The sequence below is a fragment of the Bubalus bubalis genome, chromosome 6 (assembly GCF_019923935.1).
Source record: "Bubalus bubalis isolate 160015118507 breed Murrah chromosome 6, NDDB_SH_1, whole genome shotgun sequence".
Classification (NCBI taxonomy): domain Eukaryota; kingdom Metazoa; phylum Chordata; class Mammalia; order Artiodactyla; family Bovidae; genus Bubalus; species Bubalus bubalis.
Window position 1 is genome coordinate 50,905,081 of NC_059162.1, and position 25,631 is coordinate 50,930,711.

At 35.9% G+C, this 25,631-nt stretch overlaps 1 protein-coding gene across 13 annotated transcripts in view; it reads left to right on the forward strand.

Annotated features, from left to right (window-relative positions):
* EVI5 (ecotropic viral integration site 5) overlaps positions 1 to 25,631 on the forward strand; it is a 242,191-nt gene that overhangs the window by 117,037 nt on the left and 99,523 nt on the right. For 8 of the 13 annotated variants that reach the window (XM_044944678.1, XM_006061325.3, XM_025288256.2 and 5 more), the window contains 3 exons: positions 6,290 to 6,343; positions 8,193 to 8,225; positions 8,783 to 8,929. The exons of 1 other annotated variant lie outside the window; for it this stretch is intronic. In XM_044944678.1, coding sequence (XP_044800613.1) covers positions 6,290 to 6,343; positions 8,193 to 8,225; positions 8,783 to 8,929 — 234 coding nt within the window. The remainder of the gene's footprint in view (positions 1 to 6,289; positions 6,344 to 8,192; positions 8,226 to 8,782; positions 8,930 to 25,631) is intronic. 4 more of the 13 variants (XM_025288258.2, XM_025288260.2, XM_025288259.2 and 1 more) reach the window with 2 other exon arrangements.

Genomic DNA, 25,631 nt, shown 5'->3' on the forward strand with positions numbered 1-25,631 from the left:
TTGCATCAGGTGGCCAAAGTGCTGGAGTTTCAGCTTCAGCATCAGGCCTTCCCAATGAATACTTAGGATTGATCTCCTTTAGGATGGACTGGTTGGATCTCCTTGCAGTCCAAGGGACTCTCAAGAGTCTTCTCCAACACCACAGTTCAAAAGCATAAATTCTTCGGTGCTCAGCTTTCTTTACAGTCCAACTCTCACATCCATACATACTGCTGCTGCTGTCACTTCAATTGTATCCAACTCTATGCGACCCCATGGTCTGCAGCCTATCAGGCTCCTCCATCCATAGGATTTTCCAGGCAAGAGTACTGGAGTGGGGTGCCATTGCCTTCTCTGACCCATACATGACTAATGGAAAAACCATAGCTTTGACTAGATGGACCTTTATTGGCAAAGTAATGTCTCTGCTTTCTAACATGCTGTCTAGGTTGGTCATAGCTTTTCTTCCAAGGAGCAAGCGTCTTTTAATTTCATGGCTGCAGTCACCATCTACAGTGATTTTGGAGCCCCCAATATAAAGTCTGTCACTGTTTACATTGTTTCCTCATCTGTTTGCCATGAAGTGATGGGACCAGTGCCATAATCTTAGTGAACTCTCCTCTTTCACTTTCATAAAGAGGCTCCTTAGTTCTTCACTTTCTGCCCTAAGGGTGGTGTCATCTGCATATCTGAGGTTATTGATATTTCTCCCAGCAATCTTGATTCCAGCTTGTGCTTCATCCAGCCTGGCATTTCTCATGATGCACTCTGCATGTAAGTTAAATAAACAGGGTGACAAAATACAGCCTTGACGTACTCCCTTCCCAATTTGGAACCAGTCTGTTGTTCTATGTCTGGTTCTAACTGTTGTCTCTTGACCTGCATACAGATTTCTCAGGAGGCAGGTCAGGTGGTCTGATATTCCAGTCTCTTGAAGAATCTCCCACAGTTTGTTGTGATCCACGCAGTCAAAGGCTTAGTGGCATGGTCAATAAAGCAGTAGTAGATGTTTTTCTGGAACTCTCTTGCTTTTTCAGGGATCCAACAGATGTTGGCAGTTTGGTCTCTGGTTCCTCTGCCTTTTCTAAATCCAGCTTGAACATCCGGAAGTTCACGGTTCATGTACTGTTGAAGCCTGGCGTGGAGAATTTTGAGCATTATTTTGCTAGTGTGTGAGATGAGTGCAATTGTGCGGTAGTTTGAGCATTCTTTGGCATTGCCTTTCTTAGGGCTTGGAATGAAAGCTGACCTTTTCCAGTCCTGTGCCAACTGCTGAGTTTTCCAATTTTGCTGGCATATTGAGTGCAGCACTTTCACAGTATCATCTTTTAGGATTTGAAATAGCTCAACTAGAATCCATCACCTCCACTAGCTTTGTTCGTAGTGATGCTTTCTAAGGCCCACTTGACTTCACATTCCAGGATGTCTGGCTCTAGGTGAGTGATCACACCATCGTGATTATCTGGGTCGTGAAGATCATTTTTGTATAGTTCTGTGTATTCTTGCCACCTGTTCTTTATATCTTCTGCTTCTGTTAGGTCCATGCCGTTTCTGTCCTTTATCGAGCCCATCTTTGCATGAAATGTTGCCTTGGTATCTCTAATTTTCTTGAAAAGATCTCTCGTCTTTCCCATTCTGTTGTTTTCCTCTATTTCTTTGCACTGATCACTGAGGAAGGCTTTCTTATCTCTCCTTGCTATTCTTTGGAACTCTGCATTCAAGTGTGTATATCTTTTCTTTTCTCCTTTACCTTTCACCTCTCTTCTTTTCACAGCTACTTATAAGGCCTCCTCAGACAACCAGTTTGCCTTTCTTTTTCTTGGGGATGGTCTTGATCCCTGTCTCCTGTACAATGTCATGAACCTCCATCCATAGTTCTACAGGCACTCTATCAGATCTAATCCCTTGAATCTATTTAGTCACTTCAGTGTATAATCATAAGATACTATGTAGATAATTAGTCCACAGAAAGGAGAGAAAATATAAAAATATTGGGCAAAAAAGTAGGTAAGGTGTCAGATGTGGTTGTGGGATGTAGTGAAATTCTATTTTGATTGTTTTTAATTGTTTCTATAGTTCTATTTTAATTTTTTCATGAGCTCAGAAATAAGATTATCATCTGAGAGTGACAGTAGGGTGTGAAGGGTTGCTGTTTGAAGAGGGGAAAGTATGAAATAGTGATCTAAGAGGGTGGGAGAAAGAGTGGACTAAGGACACATTATTATTGCTAGGATGCATTGAATCCAGCTGAATTTAGTGATTGTTAATTGAAATAAACTTCTTGGTTTTATTTTTCTTTGATTGTATTTACTGGGTGAGGCTCAGAATTGTTAGTGTGTTTTGATCCAGAGTGGTGGTTTCCCAGGCAATGCTGACTACTAAAGGAGAGAAGGGATAGGGGAAATAAAAGCAGGGGAGAGTCTGCAGTGATTGGAAATTGAACTTTGGGAAGAAAGGATATTAGGGAATGAGAGACAGTGAAAACTTGGTAGGATCAATGGATTATCCCAACTAAAAACATTATTGTATTTGGGTTATTTCATAAAATGAATAAGCTGAAAAGAATAGAGTGAGTTGTTTAAAGCTAATATTCCTCGATTTTGGGATATTTCGGTTGTTTTCATCATTAAAAAATAATGCTTATAGTTTCCATCTTTGTATATAAAGTTTTGTGGTGTTTTGTATTTCCATTGTTGTTGTTATTTAGTGGTTAAATCGTGTTTGACTCTTTTGCGACCCCGTGGATTGTAGCCCACCATACTCCTCTGTCCATGGAGTTCTCCAGGCAAGAATACTGAAGGGGATCGCCATTTCCTTCTACAAGGGATCTTCCCGACCTGGGGATTGAACCCATGTGTCCTGCTTTAGCAGTCAGATTCTTTACCACTGAGCCACCGGGAAACCTTTAAAAGCTGTAATTGCTAAAATACTGTCAAGGTAACCCTGAAACAGTCTTTAATAACTCATAAAGACTATTTTATATTTTCCGTCTCCTCAGGAAGTGGATATCACACAAGTGAGGAATTGATGATAAAAAGTGATATTTGTGTAGGTGCTATAGGGGAACATATTTGTATAGGGGAAAATGAATTTAGGATTTATTTATAGCAAAATTTCAGAAAATTTAAATGGTGTGGGAAAGGAAATCAAAGTGTTTTTAGTTTTAAATTTTATTATTTTATAATCATTTCAAGTGTAAACTTTATTCTCTTAATTGTCTGGTTGAACTTTACTTCCTAAGTCTTTTAGAATAAACAAAATGCTACTTTTTTTTTTTTTCAAGAAATATGTTGAAAAGATACTGAGAATGTTTATTTCTTTAGCTTTCCAGACTTTAGCAGCATTTAATAGTTGTTTATTTGTGTAGACCGTTTTACTGTATGTAATATGAGTTGCCAAGAAGTATTTTATTCTCCTCAAACTATTTTGTCATCTGAGAGCACATATAAGGTAATATCTATTCATATCACCTAAATATATTCTAGTGAATAGAGCAAGAAAATTTAATTTGCAAAGTATCTTTGGAATAACTCTTAAGATATATTCCACTTTATGGTCTACCCAATAAGAGAACAATAATTTATAGTCTTTTGTTTTGTTACGAGATTTTATATGTTATGTGCTCAGTCGCTCAGTTGTGTCGTACTCTTTGTGGCCCCATGGACTGCCCATGGGGTTTCCCAGGCGAGAATACTAGGGTGGGGTGCCATTTTAGTCCTTACTGACAAAATAATAGATCGAATCATAGAAAAATTTTCTGAGGAAGACATTTTTAGCAGAAAGTTAGAGAAAAGTAGGGTTGAAAGAAAGTTAGATTGAGCTCTAGAGCAAATTGGTACAGAAAGGTAAGAGGGAGTTTGAAATTACAGTGACGGCAAAATGAAGGTATGACTTATATTGGTGACTATACAAAAAGACGACGATTTTTTTTTTTTTTAAACTTTACATAATTGTATTAGTTTTGCCAAATATCAAAATGAATCCGCCACAGGTATACATGTGTTCCCCACCCTGAACCCTCCTCCCTCCTCCCTCCCCACACCATCCCTCTGGGTCGTCCCAGTGCACCAGCCCCAAGCATCCAGTATCGTGCATCGAACCTGGACTGGCAACTCGTTTCATACATGATATTTTACATGTTTCAATGCCATTCTCCCAAATCTTTCCACCCTCTCCCTCTCCCACAGAGTCCATAAGACTGTTCTGTACATCAGGGTCTCTTTTGCTGTCTCGTACACAGGGTTATTGTTACCATCTTTCTAAATTCCATATATATGCGTTAGTATACTGTATTGGTGTTTTTCTTTCTGGCTTACTTCACTCTGTATAATAGGCTCCAGTTTCATCCACCTCATTAGAACTGATTCAAATGTATCCTTTTTAATGGCTGAGTAATACTCCATTGTGTATATGTACCGCAACTTTCTTATCCATTCATCTGTTGATGGACATCTAGGTTGCTTCCATGTCCTGGCTATTATAAACAGTGCTGCGATGAACATTGGGGTACACGTGTCTCTTTCCCTTCTGGTTTCCTCAGTGTGTATGCCCAGCAGTTGGATTGCTAGAGTGATTTTTTTTGTATATCTGACTTACAATGATGTGTTAAATTTTGCTGTATAGCAAAGTGATTCAGTTGCACGCATACATATTCTTTTTCATATTATTTTCCATTATGTTGTCACGATATTAACTATCATCCTCTCTGCTATACAGTAGGACCTTATTGTTTATCCACCCTGTATATAGTAGTTTGCATCTGCTAGTCCCAAACTCCCAGTCTGTCCCTTCCCCATCCGCAGTCTCCCCTTTAGCAGCCACAAGTCTGTTCTCTATGTCTGTGTGTCTGTTTTGTTTCATGGATATGTTCATTAGTGTTGTATTTTAGATTCCACTTATAAGTGATATCATGTAGTATTTGTGTTTCTCATTCTGACATACTTCACATAGTATGACCGTCCTTGTTGTCGCAAGTGGCATTTTATCATTCTTTTTATGGCTACTGAGTAATATTCCATTGTGTATGTGTACCACATCTTCTTTATCCATTCATCTATTGATAAACATCTAGGTTGTTTGCATGTCTTGGCTATTGTAAATACTGCTGCTGTGAACATAGTGGTGCATATATCTTCTTGAATTACAGTTTTGTCTTGATATACATGGGGATTCCCAGGTGGTGCAGTGATAAAGAATCCACCTGCCAGTGCAGGAGATGCAAGAGATGTGGGTTTGATTCCTGGGTTGGGAAGATCCTCTGGAGTAGCAAATGGTAACCCACTCCAGTATTCTTGCCTGGAAAATTCCATGGACAAAGAAGTGTGGCGGGCTACAGACCATGGGGTCACAAAGAATTGGACATAACTGAACAACTGAGCACACACGCTTGATATGTATGCCCAGGAGTGGGATTGCAGGATCAAATGGCAACTCAATTTTTAATTTTTTGAGAACCTCCATATTGTTTTCCATAGTGACTGCACCAATTTATAGGATGTTAGATTTAATACTTAATAGCAGTAATTTGACAGAGTTTTGAGAGTTGGGCATTGAATAGTTAGGTGCAGAGTTTTTTTTTAAATCAGGTTTTACTTTTAACTGTAGGAAAATGCTAATAATTAAGTTTGACGTAACTCATGATAAATAATTCATTTGATGAAATCAACTCATTATATTTTCAGAGTGGAAATTTGCAACTTTGCATGTACAGCACATTATAATTGGAAGCTGATCTAGTTTTAAACTGACAATTTGATATTTATCCCATTAATATACATTTTTCAGGTTTCTTATTTATTTGATAATAGACAATTATTATTTACACTGTCATTGTAGGAGATAAAAATGAGTTAGAATCTTTTCTATCTAATGGGGATGTTAAGACATATAAGAAAATACTGGGAATTCCCCAGCAGTCCAGTGGTTAGGACTCTGTACTTTCAGTGCTGAGGACCTGGGTTCAGTCCCTGGTCGAGAAACTAAGATCCTGTAAGCTGCAAGGTGAGGCCAAAAAAAAAAGTAAAAGTAAATACTGATTATGAGTCCTTTGGTACAGAAAAGAAAGAGATTATTTCTGTATGTACTCTAGCTTATATTTAAAATTCAAACATAGGCAGAATGATAAATATGGTCATTTCTTTTTCCATGCATTTCTTACACTGAGCCTTTAAGAATTTCACAGATGATAATGTAGCCATTTCTTAGACTCTTTTCCAGTTTATTAAAGGTAGTACATTTTATGGACTATGATTTAGGTGTCATTTTTCCTTCTCAGGAATGTTTGCAAACAAACCTTTGTTTTTTTCTGCAGAGGTTACGAACAGAAAATAGACTTTTAAAACAGCGCATTGAAACATTAGAAAAAGTAAGTAAATTGCTACTTCTGTAAACATCTGTTGAATTCACAATAACTTTTCTATTTTAAATAAAGGCTCAAAAATCTAGCACATGTCTCCAAAATTCTGGTACTGACTACTTAGCTTGCATAGCTTAACTAAATAACTTGTCAATAAAAATTGATCATTACTAGTCCTTGAACTCTCAGGCTAAAGTTTCAAACTAAGGTTATTAATAGAGTAACATATTAATATTATTTGTTTTCATTATATAATCTCTAAAAAGTGTGTTCTTCAGGGGTAACCTAATTGAGAATCGATTCTGTATAGTATTTTAAAGATGACTTTCAAATGTTGCCCTGACTGTCCAGACATATATTAAATGTGGCAGTGATTTCTTTAAGGCCTAGGCTTGCTTTAAATTTAGTCAAAGTGACCGACTAATTTCTAACATAAAAACTCATCATGAACTTTGTTGATTTTCAATTCAGGAATTGTGCCTAAACTTTTGGTTCTTAGAATTATTTTGATAACACTTGTTACCTCTTCCTCTCTATTTCATATAAAATAATGGGTAGGTATTGCAATTTTGTGTTTTTTTCTTATTATGCTTTTGATATAACTTCTTTTTCAGTCTTCTTCCTGGTGTTGTAATAATATATTGAGTAATTAAAAGCATAGTCTAAGACACTTGTTTTATTAAAGATGTCCTAATTCACAAACCCTTGGTGTATTTTCTGTTTGTTTGTTTGTTTGTTTTTAACCAAAGATAAGAATTAGTTGTTTAAAAAATACTCCTCATGATATTGCCAAATATCTTAAAATCTTCCCTGAAAATTGATTGGTCAGTATTTAGGAACAAAATGAATGAAGATATCGATTATTTGCATTTTTTCTTTTGTTTGGAAGTGGTTTCATATTAAATAGCATAGCACAAGGACAGGACTTTATTACATATGTATTTTTGTTGTATAATAATTGCAGGTACATTATATTAAGGATATAATGCCTTCATCTTATTAGAGTTGCTTTGAAGATAATTCTGCTTTTTTGGTAACTGCAAAAGGTTGTGCTCTTAATTGTCTTTAAGTCATTCTAATTTTATATATATATATATATTTTAAACTCAATATTCAGTTTATAGTAAACTATACCTCTTTCTAGGTGGTCTTTTATCTTTGGAGTAAGACATTTTCACAGAGAAAGTATTTTTATTTCCTCGAACCTTGAGAATAATAAAGGTGCTGTTGGAAAGTGTTAAGTTTGGATTTTGCTTCAGAAAATTAAATAGTTTTTTGCTGGCTTATTTGGCCTAGGTGTGTTCTTTAGCACTTAGAATCCTGTAAATACTTATATACCAATTAAAGTCCATAACCACAATGTTTACTTACTCAGTTAATGCTAGAGTTTATTTCGGTTGAGCTCATTAATATCATTTGTCATATTTTCCTTGCTTTGTTCCTTTGGAAGTTGCTGTTGCACAAATTGCTGTCATACTTTATAAGTGGAATTGCTTACTCAAATTCCTTCTCCCTTTCATATAAATGATTTGACAATATGGATAATGCTAAAAATACTTTAAAAGTATGCTTTAAAGAGAAGATATTGGTTTGTCCAAATTATGAAAGAAACCCTCTTGGAATTTGTGTTTGGTTTCTTCTAGAAGTACATGATGTTCTCCCATTTATCTTTATTTTGATATATTTTTCTTTAAGAATAGAAATACAATAAAAAAACTTTTAAAATCTAAATGTCCATTTTAATTGCAATGAAAAGTAGGTGGAATTTGGGTATGTGTTGTTTCTTCTTATTCCTAATTTTATCACCTTTGTTTTATTTCTGTCTCTTACATTCCTATCTGAATTTTTCCTTTTGTAGGAAAGTGCTTCCTTGGCAGATAGATTGATACAGGTATAGTTTTTTGGTTTTTTTTTTAAAGCATTTTCTCTAACATCTAAGGGAAGTCCTAAACCTAGAAATTCATATTTTAATGCATGCAATTTTACATGCATTTTTCTGGAAGTAATTTTTGGGTGTTATCTATGGTTGTAAACTTAATTTTTGATAACAATGTGTTACTTTTATTAAAATAAGCCCATCTTTTGCACGTTTTAGAGCTAACCTTATTTTAAAGTATTTATTTCAAAATGGCAATCAGTGGATTCTGCAAAATTAACCACTATTCATTGAAAACATTAGTCCTGCATGTACAGTAATATTGCATGAATTGAATTTTTATTGACTGAAAGAGGAATTGTTCTTAAGATTATCAGATGAATTTTTCATTGAGTCTCCCAAAATTTGCTGGAGCAATAATAAGCTGCTGGCTAATGATTACTTAGGTTATTCTGTTTTCTGAGGTGATTTTTTTTTTTTAACATGTCAAAGTAAGTAACTAAAGCTCACAAAGGCAGTCTTTCTTGAATCTGTCCTAAATTGCTTTACACACACAAAAATTATGTCCTAAGGGACAAGTGACAAGAGCCCAGGAGGCTGAGGAAAACTACCTCATAAAACGGGAGCTGGCCACCATCAAACAGCAGAGTGATGAGGCCAGTGCTAAACTGGAGCAAGCTGAAAATACCATCAGGAAGCTCCAGCACCAACAACAATGGGTAAGGAGTCTGGTAGTGTTTTTTCTCACCTTCCTCATTCCCTTCCTTTAAACTTTTTTTTTTTAAGCACAACTTCTGTGCTCTAGTTTTTTAACAATTTTGTTTTCTACTGTAATTGAATTCTTAATCAATTTTAAGTTTTATAATACTTAGGGGTCTTATTGTGGCCTAAAGCCTCCTCGTTCTAACATTTTTTTTTTTCTGTTTACACAGTTTTGTTAGAAATGGGTATTATTTTGTTTCCTTACATTATGTTTTCAGTCACAGCAAATAAGTGGTGTTTGTCAGACCTGCTTTTTAGGTTTTAGATATCTGTTTCATAAAAAGTAGTTTTTCATTTTACAAATTAAAAGATTAATTTATAAATCTTTTGCCAGTTTTTGTTAATTGTGTATATAGGATACTACCTAACATACAGAAAATACATAAATACGTCATTTAGATCTTTGATAATATGGTGATTTATATCTTAGAAATACTGTAGTCCTCATACATCGAGGCATTAAATTACGGGTTCAGTTGTATGCTTATGTTTTTTCCAGAAGAGAGAAATTGTCAAAATGAAAAAAAAAAAGATGTAAAAAATATTATGTTAACTATCTTTGCGACCCCATGGACTGTAGCCTATCAGGTTCCTCAGTCCATGGAATTTTCCAGGCATGAGTACTGGAGTTGGTTGCCATTTCCTTGTCCATAACTTACAGTAGTAAACTGCTACTGATCATAGAACTATCCTCAGGTATCTTTTGTAACTTAGATACTATTTTCCATTGGCAAATTCAGACCAGTGTGATCTTAATCAAAAATTTGGAAGTTAAAAAAAACCCAACTATTGAGTTGAAAAGCCAGCTGTTTATCTTTGAGAATATATTATTTCTTATTTCAGCTTTCTGTTTTCAAGTAAGAGTTGGATTGTAACAGGAATAGGAAGAAAAAGTGTTAAACCTATAACTCTATATGGGTCCGTAAAGCAAAAAGAATGACTTCAAAGTTGGGTGTTATTTTTATTCAGAAAAATTAAGAAATTGTATTCTCTTCTGAGCATGAAAATCAGAAAACTAAAAGCAAAAAGAAGAAATTGGTAATTGAAAAAAAAATAGATTTTTTTCTTATTATGTTAATTGAATATGGTTACCAAAAAATGAATAAAAGAGTGGTCAAAGAATACATTCACTGCTTATTATCTGTGGAAGACTGGTTCCAGGACACTTGAGGATACCAAATTATTGTGTGCTCAAGTCCCTTTTGTAAAAGGCATCGTATTTGCATTTAATCTGCATGCATCCTCTCATATGCTTTGTTACAGACAAACCTGAATGAACTTTTGGCCAACGTAATAGATTGTACTAGGTATTACTATTATAAATCATCTCTAGGTTACTTATAATAGTAATACCTAGTACAGTCTATTACGTTGGCCAAAAGTTCATTCAGGTTTGTTTGTACCATCTTACAAACCTGAACGAGCTCTTTGGCCAACCCAATAAATGCTATGTAAATAGTTGCCTTTGTATGACAAATTTAAATTTTGCTTTTTGGAACTTTCTGGAATTTTTTTTCCTGAATACTTTCAACCCATGGTTGGTTGAATCTGCAAGTGCAGAACCTGTGGCTGTGGAAGGCTAGCTGTACTAAGAAGATGGGAACTCAGATGTTTTATTTTGCCTTTGAATGAACTGTCAGTAATATCAAAGCATAAAAACAGGAAAAACAGAATTGAGAGGTCATGCGGAGAAGGCAGTGGCACCCCATTCCAGTACTCTTGCCTGGAAAATCCCATGGACAGAGGAGCCTGGTGGGCTGCCGTCTGTGGGGTCGCACAGAGTCGGACACAACTGAAGTGACTTAGTAGCAGCAGCAGTAGCAGCTGAGAATTAAGCTGAACTGAGTTATCAGTGTAATCTGATTTTGTCATGAGGAAAGATAAATACTATATTTACATTTAGTATAAGCTACAGTCTTAATAAAATACATTAGAATCATGAATTACTAGTTTTTTACATAGTTTTTCAAATAATAAGACCTGTGGATAGATGTGTATCAAAGATTAAAAGAATACTGGTTTATAATGAAAGAGCTAAGAGAGCAAAAAAAAGCAGCCAGAATGAACTGAAGCTTTTGAAAATAGTCAAGTGTAACAAAAAGAATATTTGTACTCTAATTCAGGGACAGTTCAGTTTAGTTCAGTCACTCAGTCGTGTCCAACTCTTTGCGACCCCATGAACCACAGCACACCAGGCCTCCCTGTCCATCACCAACTCCCAGAGTCCACCCAAACCCATGTCCATTGAGTTGGTGATGCCATCCAACCATCTCATCCTCTGTGGTCCCCTTCTCCTGCCCTCGATCTTTCCCAGCATCAGGGTCTTTTCAAATGAGTCCAGCTCTTCGCATCAGGTGGCCAAAGTATTTGGAGTTTCAGCTTCAACATCAGTCCTTCCAGTGAACACCCAGGACTGATCTCCTTTAGGATGGACTGGTTGGATCTCCTTGTGGTCCAAGGGACTCTCAAGAGACTTCTCCAACACAGACCCATACTGAGGGCCTATGATACAGCAAGTAGAAAGCAAATCTCTACTTCAATTTTGTTACCGTCTAAGCAAGCATTCTCTTAAACTGAAATAAACTGTAAAGCAGACGTATAAAACAGCAATGCACAAAAATAGGTGAAAATATCAGAGCCTTGGTTAAAATTTCAACTTCAAAGTAAAGTGTATATCCCTGGGTAATCAGTTATCAGGATGATCACAGGAATATTACTTTTTTAAAAGGATCTTACAAAATAAGAGATACTAAAGGCTTTGAGGTTGGCAACTGCAGCTAAGTAATAATGGCTGGATATCTCAAAAGAAGATCGGTGACCTTGATAATGCTTCATTAAAAATTCCTGAAGCATGTGATTTGTGAATAAATAGAAAAATAACTTATATTAACTGAATGCTAATTTACTCTATATGTCATAACAAACTAACTTTATTTCTATAATAAACAGAAATTCTTAGAAGTTATTGGTAGTCTCTCTCATGATATCATTCTTGACAAAGTAGAAAAATATAGATGGAATTAGTGAACAAGTGGTTTTACAAGTGACTGTGTCAAAACGGCTATTCATGTTGAAGAGATATCAGAGGTCTTTGTCTCCTAAATCTATGCTTCAAATATATATAATTTAAATCTTCATGTACAAAGTATGTTTAGAGTTTATATATGAAATATTTTAGGAATGTAGGTAATATGCTAATGGTGAGTCAAGATTTCAAAATATTTAAAGTCTGTTCAGAATAAGAAACTAAATAAAAGATTATCTCATAGAAATAAATCTATAGTTTTGTCTTGAAGTTTAAATCTTAAAGATATATCTTAGTGATGCTTTATGTAACAAAACCTTGAAATTGAGAATCAGGAATTACCAGTAATAATATGATACTCCCCAAATCCCAAGTATAGTGTTCTAGAAGTATAATAATCCAATTCTAAGTAGCTTGTAGAAACTTAGTGGTGTTGTATCTAGTTTGAATACCAAAACTCATACGAAATGTTTACAGACTGTATTGTGGCAAGTTTAGGAAGATGTGGAATCCCTGGATATTTTTAGATTCCACTAAAGAAGGTTTTAAAGATCATCATAGGTAGTTATTTTTAAGTATTTGAGAGGTGAGTTTATGGAAAAGTAGTTAGTCTCCTTTGATATTGCTTCAGAGGCAGAATGTGTTTAAGATCCAAAGATATAAAATCGTATTGGAATTTTGACAAATGGAATAATTTCTTTGCAAGGTACTGAGAATACCACTTCTTGAAACTGACCAACTGACATTGCTAAATGTCTTGATTACAGCCTTCCAATATAACATCATGAAGTCTTCAAAATTCTCTAAGGTTTTCAAGTTTATTCCAGCAGGAGATATTGAATTACCAATATAATCAACCGCCATCACCACCCTCTACTGCCAGTAGTGTCATTTTATATGATATACATAGCTTTGGATTTCATATAGGGAGCTGAATTCTAATCCTGTTTTGCTAGCTTTGTGACTTTGGATACTCAAGGATTGGGTTTCTTTTTTTTTCTAAAATGATTGTATAAGGCTAAACCATGTCAAGTCTTTCTCTTTAATTTTTTAAATGAACTTTGTTGAGGTATAAGTTACATGCAATCGAATTCATCAAATTAAAATTAAAATATATGGTTTGATGTGTTTTGACATTAGTTGTATAACCTTCACAGTCAAAATATAGAGCATTTCCATCACCCCCACAATTTCCTTCATGTCCCTTTGCATTTCACCTTTTCACTCCCAGCAGCCTTTCTGCTTTCTGTCACTGTAGTTTTGCCTTTTTTAGAATTTCATATAAATGGAATTGTAAGGTATGCAGCTTCTGTGTCTGGCTTCTTTCACTTAACATATTCACTCACTTTTTTTCTTCTTGAAAATTTTTTTCTTCATTGTGGTAAAATAGACACAACATAAAATGTACCATTTAAGTGCTCAGGTCAGTGGCACTAAATATACTTTTACTGTTGTATGACAATAACTACTGTATTTCTAGAGCTTTGTCATCATATCAGACAGAAACTTTGTACCCATTAAAAAATAACTGTCCTTTGCACCTCCACCTCTTCACCCTTGGTAACCTCCATTGTATCATGTAAGTAGAATCATATAATATTCATCCTTTTGTATCTGGCTTATTTCATTTAACATAATGCTTTCAAGGCTCATCCTTGTTGTAGCATTGCATTAATATCAGAATTTCCTTAGTTTTTACTGTGGCTGCATAATATTCCATTGTATGTGCATATATTTTGTTTACCCACTCATCCGTTTATGGTCATTTTGGTTGTTTCTACTTTTTGGCTGTCATGAATAATACTGCTGTGATCATTGATCATTAACACACAAATATCTGTTTGTGTCCCTGCTTTTAATTCTTTTGAGTATATACCTAGAAGCAGAGTTGCTGCATCAAATGGTTAATTCCATGTTTAACTTTTTGTAGAATCAGCAGACTATTTTCCACAGCTGCTGCATCATTTCACATTCCCACCAGCAATGTACAAGGGTTCCAATTAATTTCTCTACATCCTCAACAACTCTTGTTCTTTGCTTTGCTTTTTTTCTTTACTGTTTTTTATTTAAAGAAAAAATAGCCATCCTCGTGGTAGATGTTAAGTGATAATTCATTATGGTACATAGGAGTAAATTTAACTAGGAAGATGAAAGACTGTGCACTGAAGACTATGAATCATTGTTTATCCATTCATCTGTTGATGAAAGAAATTAAGGCATAAATAAATGGAAAGACCCCATGTTCATGTATTGGAAGATTCATATTATTAAGATGTCAGTGCTACCTAATATGACATATAGATTTAATTCTGTCAACCCTATCAGTCTTTTACAGAAATGAGAAAACTTATCCTTAAGTTCACATGGAATTGCAAAGAGCTCTAAATAGGGAAAACAGTCTTGAAAAAGAACGGAGTTGGCAGACTCACATTTCCCAATTTGAAAACTTACTACAAAGCTAGAATAATCAAAACAATGTGGCAAGAAGAATATAGAAATATAGATCACTGAAGTAGAAATTGAGAGTTCAGAAATAAGCCAATACATTTATGGCCAATTGATTTTAAAAAAAGGTTACCAAGACCAATTGGTAAGGAAGAATAGGTTCTTTAACAAATGGTTCTTGAAAAACAGGATATCCCCATGCAAAAAAATAAACTTAGACTCTTATCATATACCACATTAAAAAATTACTCAAAATGAATATCAGCCATCTTTGTGCTTTTAAAACAAATAAAGATAAACCTTCATGAGCTCAGATACGGCAGTGGATTCTTAGATATGAATTCTTTGGCACCAAAAGGATGAGCAGCAACCACCACCAAAAAACAGGTAAACTGAACTTCAAAAGTAAACCCTTTGAGCATCAAAGAACATTATCCAGAAAATGAAAAGACAGCCAACAAAATGGTAGAGAATATTTGCAAATCACATATTTAATTGTTTAGCATCTAGAATGTATAGAGGACTCTGAACAAAAAGACTGCTGCTGCTGCTGCTGCTGCTAAGTCGCTTCAGTCGTGTCCAACTCTGTGCGACCCCATAGACAGCAGCCCACCAGGCTCTGCCGTCCCTGGGATTCTCCAGGCAAGAACACTGGAGTGGGTTGCCATTGCCTTCTCCATTGTGTGAAAGTGAAAAGTCAAAGTGAAGTCGCTCAGTCGCGTCCAACTTGTAGCGACCCCATGGACTGCAGCCTACCAGGCTCCTCCATCCATGGGATTTTCTAGGCAAGAGTACTGGAGTGGCTTGCCATTGCCTTCTCCGGAACAAAAAGACTACTCAGTTTTAAAATGAACAGAGAATTATACAGCATCAACCAAGACATGGAAACAACCTACGTGTCCACCAATGGATGAATGGATAAAGAAAATGATACACATAAACACACACGATACACCCTTGCATGCTAGAATATTATTCAGCCATGAAAACAATGAAATCTTGCTATTTGCAACAACACGGATGGACATTGAAGGCATTATGCTAAGAGAAATGTCAGATAGTGAAGGCACATATCACATGAGTCACTTATATGTGAACCCAAAAACAAAAAGTCCAGGCTCATAGATAGAGACAACAGATTGGTGGCTTCAAGAGATGGGAGGATGAGTGAAATGTAGTTAAGGGAATCAAAAGGTAGAGATTTCCAGTTATTAAGTCATGGGAATGTAATACACAACATGGTGATTATAGTTGACAATACTATATTGCACATTTGAAAGTTGCTGAGAATAGGTTTTGAAAGTGCAAAATTGTAACTGCATATGGTGATGAATGTTAGACATTGTGGTGATCCTTTCGCAATTTATATGAATACCGAATCATGATTTTGTACAGCTATAGTTAATATAATGTTATACGTCAATTGTATTTCAGTAAGACATTTTTTTAAGTAGGCAGCAGACTTAAATAGACCTTTTTCCAAAGAAATATACAAAAGGCAACAAACATTTGAAAAGATCCTCAACATCATTAAGCTTTAAAATCACCTCTCAATTACTTAAAAATGACTACTTAAAGCATTGGCTAGTGAAAAATTTATAGCATCGAATGCTTATATTAGGAAAGGAAATAAGTCTCAAGCCAACAATCTATTCTTCTACCTTAAGAAACTAGATTTGTCCGAGAAAATTAAACCTAAAGCAAGTACAAGAAACAAGAATAAAGAGAGTAAAAATTAATGAAATTGAAAACAGTATAAAATAAAAATAGAGAAAATCTGTGAAACCAAATGCTGGTTCTTTTAAAGCATCAATGAAGTTGATAAAACTGTCTAGACTGACTAAAGACAGAAAAAAATAATAGCCCATTTAGGGATAACATTGGCTTTTTACATATGTAACTAATTTGTCTTGTCTTATACCCTGGATTTGTCTGATTCCTTCTTCATGGTGTCATATCTTCTGTAAACTAGACTCAGTAAATATTTTTAACATTTAGATTATAGATGATGTTGTGAACTTTGCTTTAAATCAGAAATCCCATAATGTAAGTTCCCACTATTTAGTGATGCTGAGTTAGTTTGCCATGCTGAGTTTGGTTACCATACACCCTCTCCCTTGTAAAGGTATGGTTTCTTCTTTGCAATAATTAATATATTGGGAAATACTTTTGTACCAAATAAATATCTTGTCCTCTATTCATCTGTTACCTAATGGTTTTAGCATCCTCTGATTGGGTTTCCAAGATGGTGATTTCCATATTTTCTCATTTTTTCCTACTCTGTTAGCTAATGTTTCTCTGTAAAAGAGAATTTTTTCTTTTCTTCCCCTTCAATCTCTCTCTCTCATGTACTTTGAATACTTTTGTATCATTCCAGACTCATGTGCTTTTATTTGTTTTGATGTTTCATATCATTTTTAATGCAGTTAGTACGATGATATATATTAAACTTTTGAATGGCAGTTTTTAGTATAATTTTAATAGATTTTGAGTATTGATATTCCTTAAAAAGCATTTGTGCAGTATACAATTATTGAGTAATTGTCTTTAACAGGTCACTGGTTCCAATGAACTTGATATGGCTGGTTTTCAAAAATGATGTTATTTTATTATAATTTTTTAATTGAAATATGTAGTTGCTTTATAATACTAGTTTCAGGTATGCAACATATTTACTCCATTTAAAGTTATCACAAAGTAATGGCTATATTTTCTCGTGCTGTACAATGATCTGTGTAATTTATTACTTAGTATTTACTGTACTAAACAAAATGTACTTCCATTTAGTAATTTTAAGTGATAAACATTAAACTAAGCATAAGATAAATCCAAGCATTTAGATTAAACTATCCTAGTCAAGGCTATGGTTTCTCCAGTAGTCATGTATGGATGTGAGAGTTGCATTATAAACAAAGCTGAGCACAGAAGAACTGATGCTTTTGAACTATGGTGTTGGAGAAGACTCTTGAGAGTCCCTTAGACTGCAAGGAGATCCAACCAGTCCATCCTAAAGGAGATCAGTCCTGGGTGTTCATTGGAGGGACTGATGTTGAAGCTGAAACTCCAGTACTTTGGCCACCTGATGCGGAGAGCTGGACTCATTTGAAAAGACCCTGATGCTGGGAAAGATTGAGGGCAGGAGGAGAAGGGGATGACAGAGCATGAGATGGTTGGATGGCATCACCGACTCAATGGACATGGGTTTGGGTGGACTCTGGGAGTTGGTGATGGACAGGGAGGCCTGGCGTGCTTCCGTTTATGGGGTCGCAGAGTCGGACACGACTGAGCGACTGAACTGAACTGATCCCTTGAAGTGTTTGCTATACAATGTTACGCATCAGTTTTCCTAGGAAGCCCATAGAGGTAGAAATGATCCAGTAACATTTCATACAGTCGCATGTCTGACTCTGTCCCTTTTGAGTGTGTTGAGGCACAGATGTGTTTATGTTGGATGGTTTTTCCTGAGGAGATCTACTGTCTGAGTCTTGCTTGATCTATTAATATTTAAAAACTTTTTATCCTACACACGACTGCCTATCATTCAGGTGTCCTGAATAAGTAATCTTTGTCCATCAGTTTATTGGCTAGGATCAGCGTATACAAGAAGGATTGTAACAGTTAATGTAGTTGACTGCTGAAGTGACTGCCTTTCAGATGATTGGGACCTTTGTACCAGGAGGTACTAAACAGGAGGCTAGGCAAGATTTCTTTTGATCTTCCTTCCTCTTCCTATAATTCTAGAAGAAAATATGAAATAATTACGTGATAATTTTAAGAACCAAGGATTTGGTGTGCGGAATAAAAACTAATCGTACTTAGAGTAAACATATGAATAAACATTAATAAACTAAAAACTGTTAGTGCACTTGTGAAATCTTTTAGATAATTCATTTTAGAAAATATGTTTGTTGAGCAGCATTTAGAATTGCCCAACACCTGATTTTACCTAGTAGGTTTGTTTTTCTTTATGAATATGGAAGTTAATATCTAACATCTCTTCCTGCACAATAAACACTTTTAAACTGTACTTTGGTGACATTTCAAGAAAAAGCCATTTAATTTTTAAAAGCCATGTAATTATTGGTAAATTTATTTAAATTTCCTAGAAATCCAAAATAGACTATATTCAGTTCAGTTCAGTTGCTCAGTCATGTCCGACTCTTTGCAACCCCATGAACTGCAGCACGCCAGGCCTCCCTGTCCATCACCAACTCCTGGAGTCCACCCAAACCCATGTCCATCGAGTTGGTGATGCCATCTAACCATCTTATCCTCTGTTGTCCCCTTCTCCTCCTGCCCTCAATCTTTCCTAGCATCAGGGTCTTTTCAAATGAGTCAGCTCTTCACATCAGGTGGCCAGAGTATTGGAGTTTCAGCTTTAAAATCAGTCCTTCCAATGAACACCCAGGACCGATCTCCCTCAGGATTGCCTGGTTGGATCTCCTTGCAGTCCAAGGGACCCTCAAGAGTCTTCTCCAACACAGTTCAAAAGCATTAATTCTTCGGTGCTCAGCTTTCTTTATAGTCCAACACTCACATCCATACATGACCACTGGAAAAACCATAGCCTTGACTAGACAGACCTTTGTTAACAAAGTAACATCTCTACTTTTGAATATGCTATCTAGGTTGGTCATAACTTTCCTTCCAAGGAGTAAGCATCTTTTAATTTCATGGCTGCAGACACCATCTGCAGTGATTTTGGAGCCCAGAAAAATAAAGTCAGCCACTGTTTCCACTGTTTCCCCATCTATTTGCCATGAAGTGATGGGACTGGATGCCATGATCTTAGTTTTCTGAATGTTGAGCTTTAAGCTAACTTTTTAAGCTTGGTAAATTCTTACACTGTTGGTCAGTGTGCCTAGAAATCTGAACAGAAGTTTTCTTCCAAAATAATTTTGGCCTTAGTCTAAGATTAAACGTTTTACATTCATATGTAATCATTTCTTTTCAGCCTAAATAATAAATGAATGCTCACTTTAATGGAAATAATTGTTTTCTTAGCATTTTTTTTCATCAGAGTATCTTGCAGTTGAGTATAAAAATAATCAGAGATGATCTTCCACCTTAAAGGATGTATGTAAGTTTTCAGATGTTGGAAATCATTTAAAAAATTATATACCATTTTTTCAAAAAAGTTTAGTGTGGCAAATCTTAAATAGGGAATCCATATTGTTTGGGTTTCTTTTAAACAAAGACTACATGGAGCATGTAGGGAGGATTACAAACATCTTTTGGGATCATATGCTGGGTGGGAGAGCAAGATACAACTTTTTATTTAAATTTTTTTTTATCTTCTGATATTTCTTTGCATGGAATCATATTCTGGACTGTTTGCCTATGTAATAATAGTTTTCTCAGATGCTTTAGCCGTAACAATAGAATGTACCATGTGCTGTGTTGTGCTTAGTCACCCAGTTGTGTCCAACTCTTTGCAACCCCATGGACTGTAACCCGCCAGGCACCTCTGTCTGTGGGTATTCTCCAGATAAGAATACTCCAGTGGATTGACATACCCTTCCCCTGGGGATCTTCTTTACTCGGGAATTGAACCTGACTCTCTGGCATCTCCTGCATTGGCAGGCAGATTCTTTACCACTGAGCCACCTGGGAAGCTCTAATTCTTAATATAGTACATATTAAAATTCTTCCCTGGTGGTTCAGACAGTAAAGAATCTCACTGCAATACAGGAGACCAGTGTTCAATCCTTGGATCGGGAAGATACGCTGGAGAAGGACATAGCTACTCACTCCAGTATTCTTGCCTGGAGAATTCCATGGACAGAGGAGCCTCGCAGGCTACAATCCATGGAGTTGCAAAGAGTCAGACATTACTGAGGGACTAATACTTACACATATTAAAACAATATATTAAGCTCTAAAAAGTATTATTTCATCCTTTATATGGCTTGCAAGTTATAAATATGGGCTCTGTAATCCATATTCCCAACTGACAGAATTGCCAATTTCTTTTTACCTTACTGGGTCTTTTTAGGTTACTTAGGTTAAGTGAGAATACAAAGCACTTAGCATATGCCTGACATATAATGAGCACTCAGTAGATGTTAGCTGCTATCATCATTGTTGTTACCATCATAAACTTTAAAAATCTGTTTTATAGTGAGTGTAACAGGAACATCTTAAAATGAAACAGCTGCATCGGAAATGATCAGGGCTTGGGCTCAATGTGATAGTTGTTATTAAACCTCACTTTGAGCTTCTCTTGGCTTTGATGATTTTTTAAAGTAATTTTATTTATTTATTTTGGCTGTGCTGGGTCTTCGTTGCTGCATGGTCTTTTCTCTAGTTGAGGTGAGTAGGGGTTACTCTCTAGCTGCAGTGTGTGGGCTTCTCATTGCAGCAACTTCTCTTCTTGCAGAGGGGCTTAGTTGCTCTGTGGCATGTGAGATCTTCCTGGATCAGGAATAGAACCTATGTCTCCTGCGTTGGCAGGCAGATTCTTTACCACTGAGCCACCAGGGAAGCCCCTTGATGATTTCTTTCTTCTCTCAAAAGTTTATCATTCTTTCTTTATTTTTTTTAATTTAATTTTATTTTTTAACTTTACAATATTGTATTGGTTTTGCCATATATCAAAATGAATCCGCCACAGGTATACATGTGTTCCCCATCCTGAACCCTCCTCCCTCCTCCCTCCTCCCTCCCCATGACACCTTATCTTTGACAAAGGAGGCAAGAATATACAATGGATTAAAGACAATCTCTTTAACAAGTGGTGCTGGGAAAACTGGTCAACCACTTGTAGAAGAATGAAACTAGAACACTTTCTAACACCATACACAAAAATAAACTCAAAATGGATTAAAGATCTAAATGTAAGACCAGAAACTATAAAACTCCTAGAGGAGAACATAGGCAAAACACTCTCCGACATACATCACAGCAGGATCCTCTATGACCCACCTCCCAGAATATTGGAAATAAAAGCAAAAATAAACAAATGGGACCTAATTAAACTTAAAAGTTTATCATTCTTTTCCTGACCTCAAGTCAACCTCATATATAAAAGCCCAATTTTTGTTGATTTGTTTTAAAACTTTCAATGCAGTGTTGTTGGTTTCCAATTTTTTATTGTTTTTTAATTATTTTTTTCTGTTTGTTTGGGAAAACTATAAAGTGAGGTGGACTATCCATGCTAAAAAGTTTTCTAAGTACTCGGAATTTTTGTTCCCAGTGTTCACTTGTTTCATAGCACTGTCGTCATGGCACACCCTCCTAATAAGCGTCTGGAAATGCCCACGTGTGCTACAGTTTTTTTTCAGACTGTATGGCACCCATAGCCTTTCTTGATATCTCTTATTCCACTGGAGGTAGTTAAATTAAAAGGCTTCATAAAAACAAGAGAAACAAAACTCCTTGTTTTATAAATGACACTCCCCCACCCCCACCCCATGGAAAAAATTTAAAAATTGAAACAGGTATTTTACAGTGCACAGTAATGTCTTTTAACAGTGGCATTTTTATCCCAATTCTGCCACTCACTATTTGTCCTTTTACAAATTACTTCTGTATACAATACAATTTTTTTTATCCTATATATAATAAAGGATTATTGAGATTTAAGTGAGTTGGTCCTCTGGAAAAATGCTTAGCATAGAATGAGTACTCAATAAGTGGTAGTTATTATTAAGATTAATATTAACATTATTTCATTATTCTACCAGCTTGTTTGGTCAGTGGCATAAATGGCTAATAACCAAAACTTAAAAGACTAAAACTGACAGGTGAAGTTTTAATATCAGAAGTATATAATTTTCCTGATCAAATTTAGATCTGCAAAATTTTGAACAGCAAAATTGGAAATGTAGAAATAAATACCAAATAAGAGAATTCAATTGCAGAAACTCTGAGCCAATTGAAAGGGACCAAAACCAAGCAAGAATAATAAAACCTCTATAATCAATAAATGTTATCTTATAAAATTTACCCTGTATTAGAGTTCTGCAGAGTAATGAAAGTAATTCCAGTCCAAGGGTAGGAGAAGACTAATGTCCTAGCTCAAGCTCTGGCAGGAACAGAATGAATCCTCCCTTTTTCTGCTACATGTTCTATTAAGGCCCTGAACAGATTGGCTGGTCCCCACTTACGTTGGGAGGGCAGTCTACTAAGTCATCTGAAAACACCTTCACAGAAACACCCAGAAATAATGTCTAATCTGGGCATCCCATGTCCTAGTCAAGTTGATGAAAATTGACCATCACAAGTCCAGCCTTTGTCAACTTGGCACCCATGTGCATCTTGTTAATCTATACTTAATCTCCAGGTAAAGAAAACAATAAGGTCATAATTCTGCATAACTTCATACAGTTATGTCCTGAGCATAACCAAAAATGTACTAATGCCTTCCCCAGAAGAGGTGGTGAAATTCTTGAGTAATGTTTTCCCTTCTTGATATCTTGTAATTTAATTACAGGATATACTGTAAAATTAACAATACTTATATGCTATAATATAAAGTCAGTGCATCTTATATTGCATGATAAGAGAACAAGAGAGGAAAGAAAACACACATATTCAAAGAAAACAGAAAACATTCATAGCAAAATTGGGAGGAATTACTCATGGCAGTTACAGTCCTTATATATGTAACTCATCATGTGGTAGTATTTGTAACTACCTTCTTCCACTACCCACTCTGTATTCCTTTACCTTCAACAAGCACCTCAGCTGGTCATGGTTCTTTGCTTGGTGGGATGACCCAAACCTTGAATCCTGAAGGATCTGGGCCATAAGCAATCCTTCCTGTATTGAATTATTGTAATTTTTTTTACCTTAATTACAAGGCATGAAAATATTAAGAGACACTTGAAAGGATCTCCTATGTTTCACATATATTCTTCCAAGTCTCCACTGTAGTGTAGTGGACTACTCGGTAGTGATCAGTCAGCCAAACCAACACCATAATTCTCTTTTTTTACTCACTAATTCAGATGTGTGAGGACTCAAAGTGGTTTGCCTTAACTTCCAGTTTACTGTCTCTTCATGGAACCATTCCTCCCTCAGGAACTAAGAAATCTAGACCAGCAGAACATAATGTTGCAAAGCAAACATTTTGTTGGTGAGTCTGTAGCACTAATAGTGTCACTCCTATTTACACCCCTTGATTCCTATATCTGTGAATTATGGGGGAAAAATGACACTATATTGCACAGTGACTCACAGCATATTCATTCTTCTGGAGAACCTTGTCCCAGTCTTGTAAGGTATTGCCACCTAGCTGGCACTAGAAATGAGTTTTCAAATGGTCATTCCACCCTTCTGTCAGTCCAGCTGCTTGATATTAGGGAATTTGATAAGACTGATGAGTTCCATGAGCATGGGCCCATTGCTGTTCTTATTTTGCTGTGATGTGCACTCCTTGATCAGAAGCAGTGCTGTGTAGAATACCATCACAGTGGAGAGGTATTCTGTAATTCCATGGATGATAGTTTTGACAGAAGCATTGCATGCTGGGAAAGCAAGTCCATATCCAGAGTAAGTGTGTATTCCAGTAAGAGCAAAACGTCCCTTCCATTTTGGAACTGGTCCAGTATGATTAACCTGCTACCAGGTAGTAGGTAGATTACCCCCAGGAATGGTGTCATATCAGGGGTGTAGTGTTGATCTCTGTTGCTGGCAGATGGGACACTTAGCAGTGGCAGTAGCCAGATCACTTTGGCGAGGAGAAATCCGTGTTGTTGAGCCCATGTATAACCTCTGTTCCAGCTACTGTAGCTACTTTGTTCATAAGCTTATTGGGCTTTCTGAGGATAGAGGCTGACTGGTATCCACGGAATGGGTCATCCCATTCAATTGAGTTTTTTTTTTTTAATGACTTAAAATCATTTATTTCTCTAACTTGAGAGCACCATTTTCCCCTTTCTCTATCAAGCAATGAAAAATATTTGACTCCAAAAGTAAAAAGCAAGAAACAAAAAATAAAACAGAACTTTTTAGTGCTTAATAGCAAATAGTATTACAGTTTTCAGAGATGAGCTGAAACTGACCTCGTAGAGCAGAGAGCATAGTGGAAGAAGCAGATGTTATTATATTCCTTTCATCTAAGTAGGGCAACACTGCAGCTTTTGTGATTTGTCCAGCCCAGAAGGGAAGAATGAGAATGCTCTTGCCACAAGAAATTTTGGACCACACTTTCCTTAGAACCTAAAGCAGAATCTTTCAACTGATTTTTAAAAATCCTCTGCTGAGGTCAACTTTTGGCGAGCATTCACATGGGAAGCAGCATCTTCACAGTTTTAGCATATTCAGAAAGGTATGTCTCCATACATCTTCCCCAGTTTCTTTGTCACCAGTTTTCCCTTTCTTTACATTGAACCAAGGCATGTCCAGCATTTCCAGTTCATTCACCATGGGCCACCCTTTGGTCCATATTCCAACCAAACAAATGCTAAACCCCCAAGTCATAGCACTAAATGCAGAATCTCCAGTGAGTCCATATCAGTACTAAGAACTGATCCCAATAAAAGCTTTTTGTTCAATAATGCATATGAATGTAATTGAATAGTTCTAGTTGCTATATACAAAAATTGATAATGAGATGAAATTGGCTTAGTGAAGTTAGGTTTATTCTGAATACTCTCTTAAAGTGTATCACTGCTTGTATAATTTTCATTAACATGTTTGTACTAATAAACATGGAATTAAAACTTCTTTAATCTCAGTACAAAAGGAAAAGAAAACACCTGCCTGGGCCAGGTGGCAATATCGTAAAAATGCTTCTACTACAATTTAGTGTAAGCTGTAACATAAAATACAGGTATACCTCAGATTGTGGGTGCAGTTCCAGGCCACTGCAATAAAGCAAATATCACAAAAAGTGAGTCACACAAATTATTTGGTTTTTCAGTGCATATAAAAGTTAGGTTTACACTGTATTGTAGCCTGTGAAGTATGCAGTAGCACTATGTCTTAAGAAAAACAATGTACACACATTAATTAAAGATATTTATTGCCAAAAATGCTAACCATCATCTAAGCCTTCAGTGAGTAAGCTTTTTGTTGGTGAAAGGTCTTGCCTCGATGTTGATGGCTACTGACTTACCAGGGTGGTGGTTGCTGAAGATTGACAATTTATATTTTTAAAAAGGCAAAGTGAAGTTTGTTACAGCGATTTTGATTCCTTTCATGAAAAATTTCTCTGTATCATGCAATGCTGTTTGATAACATTT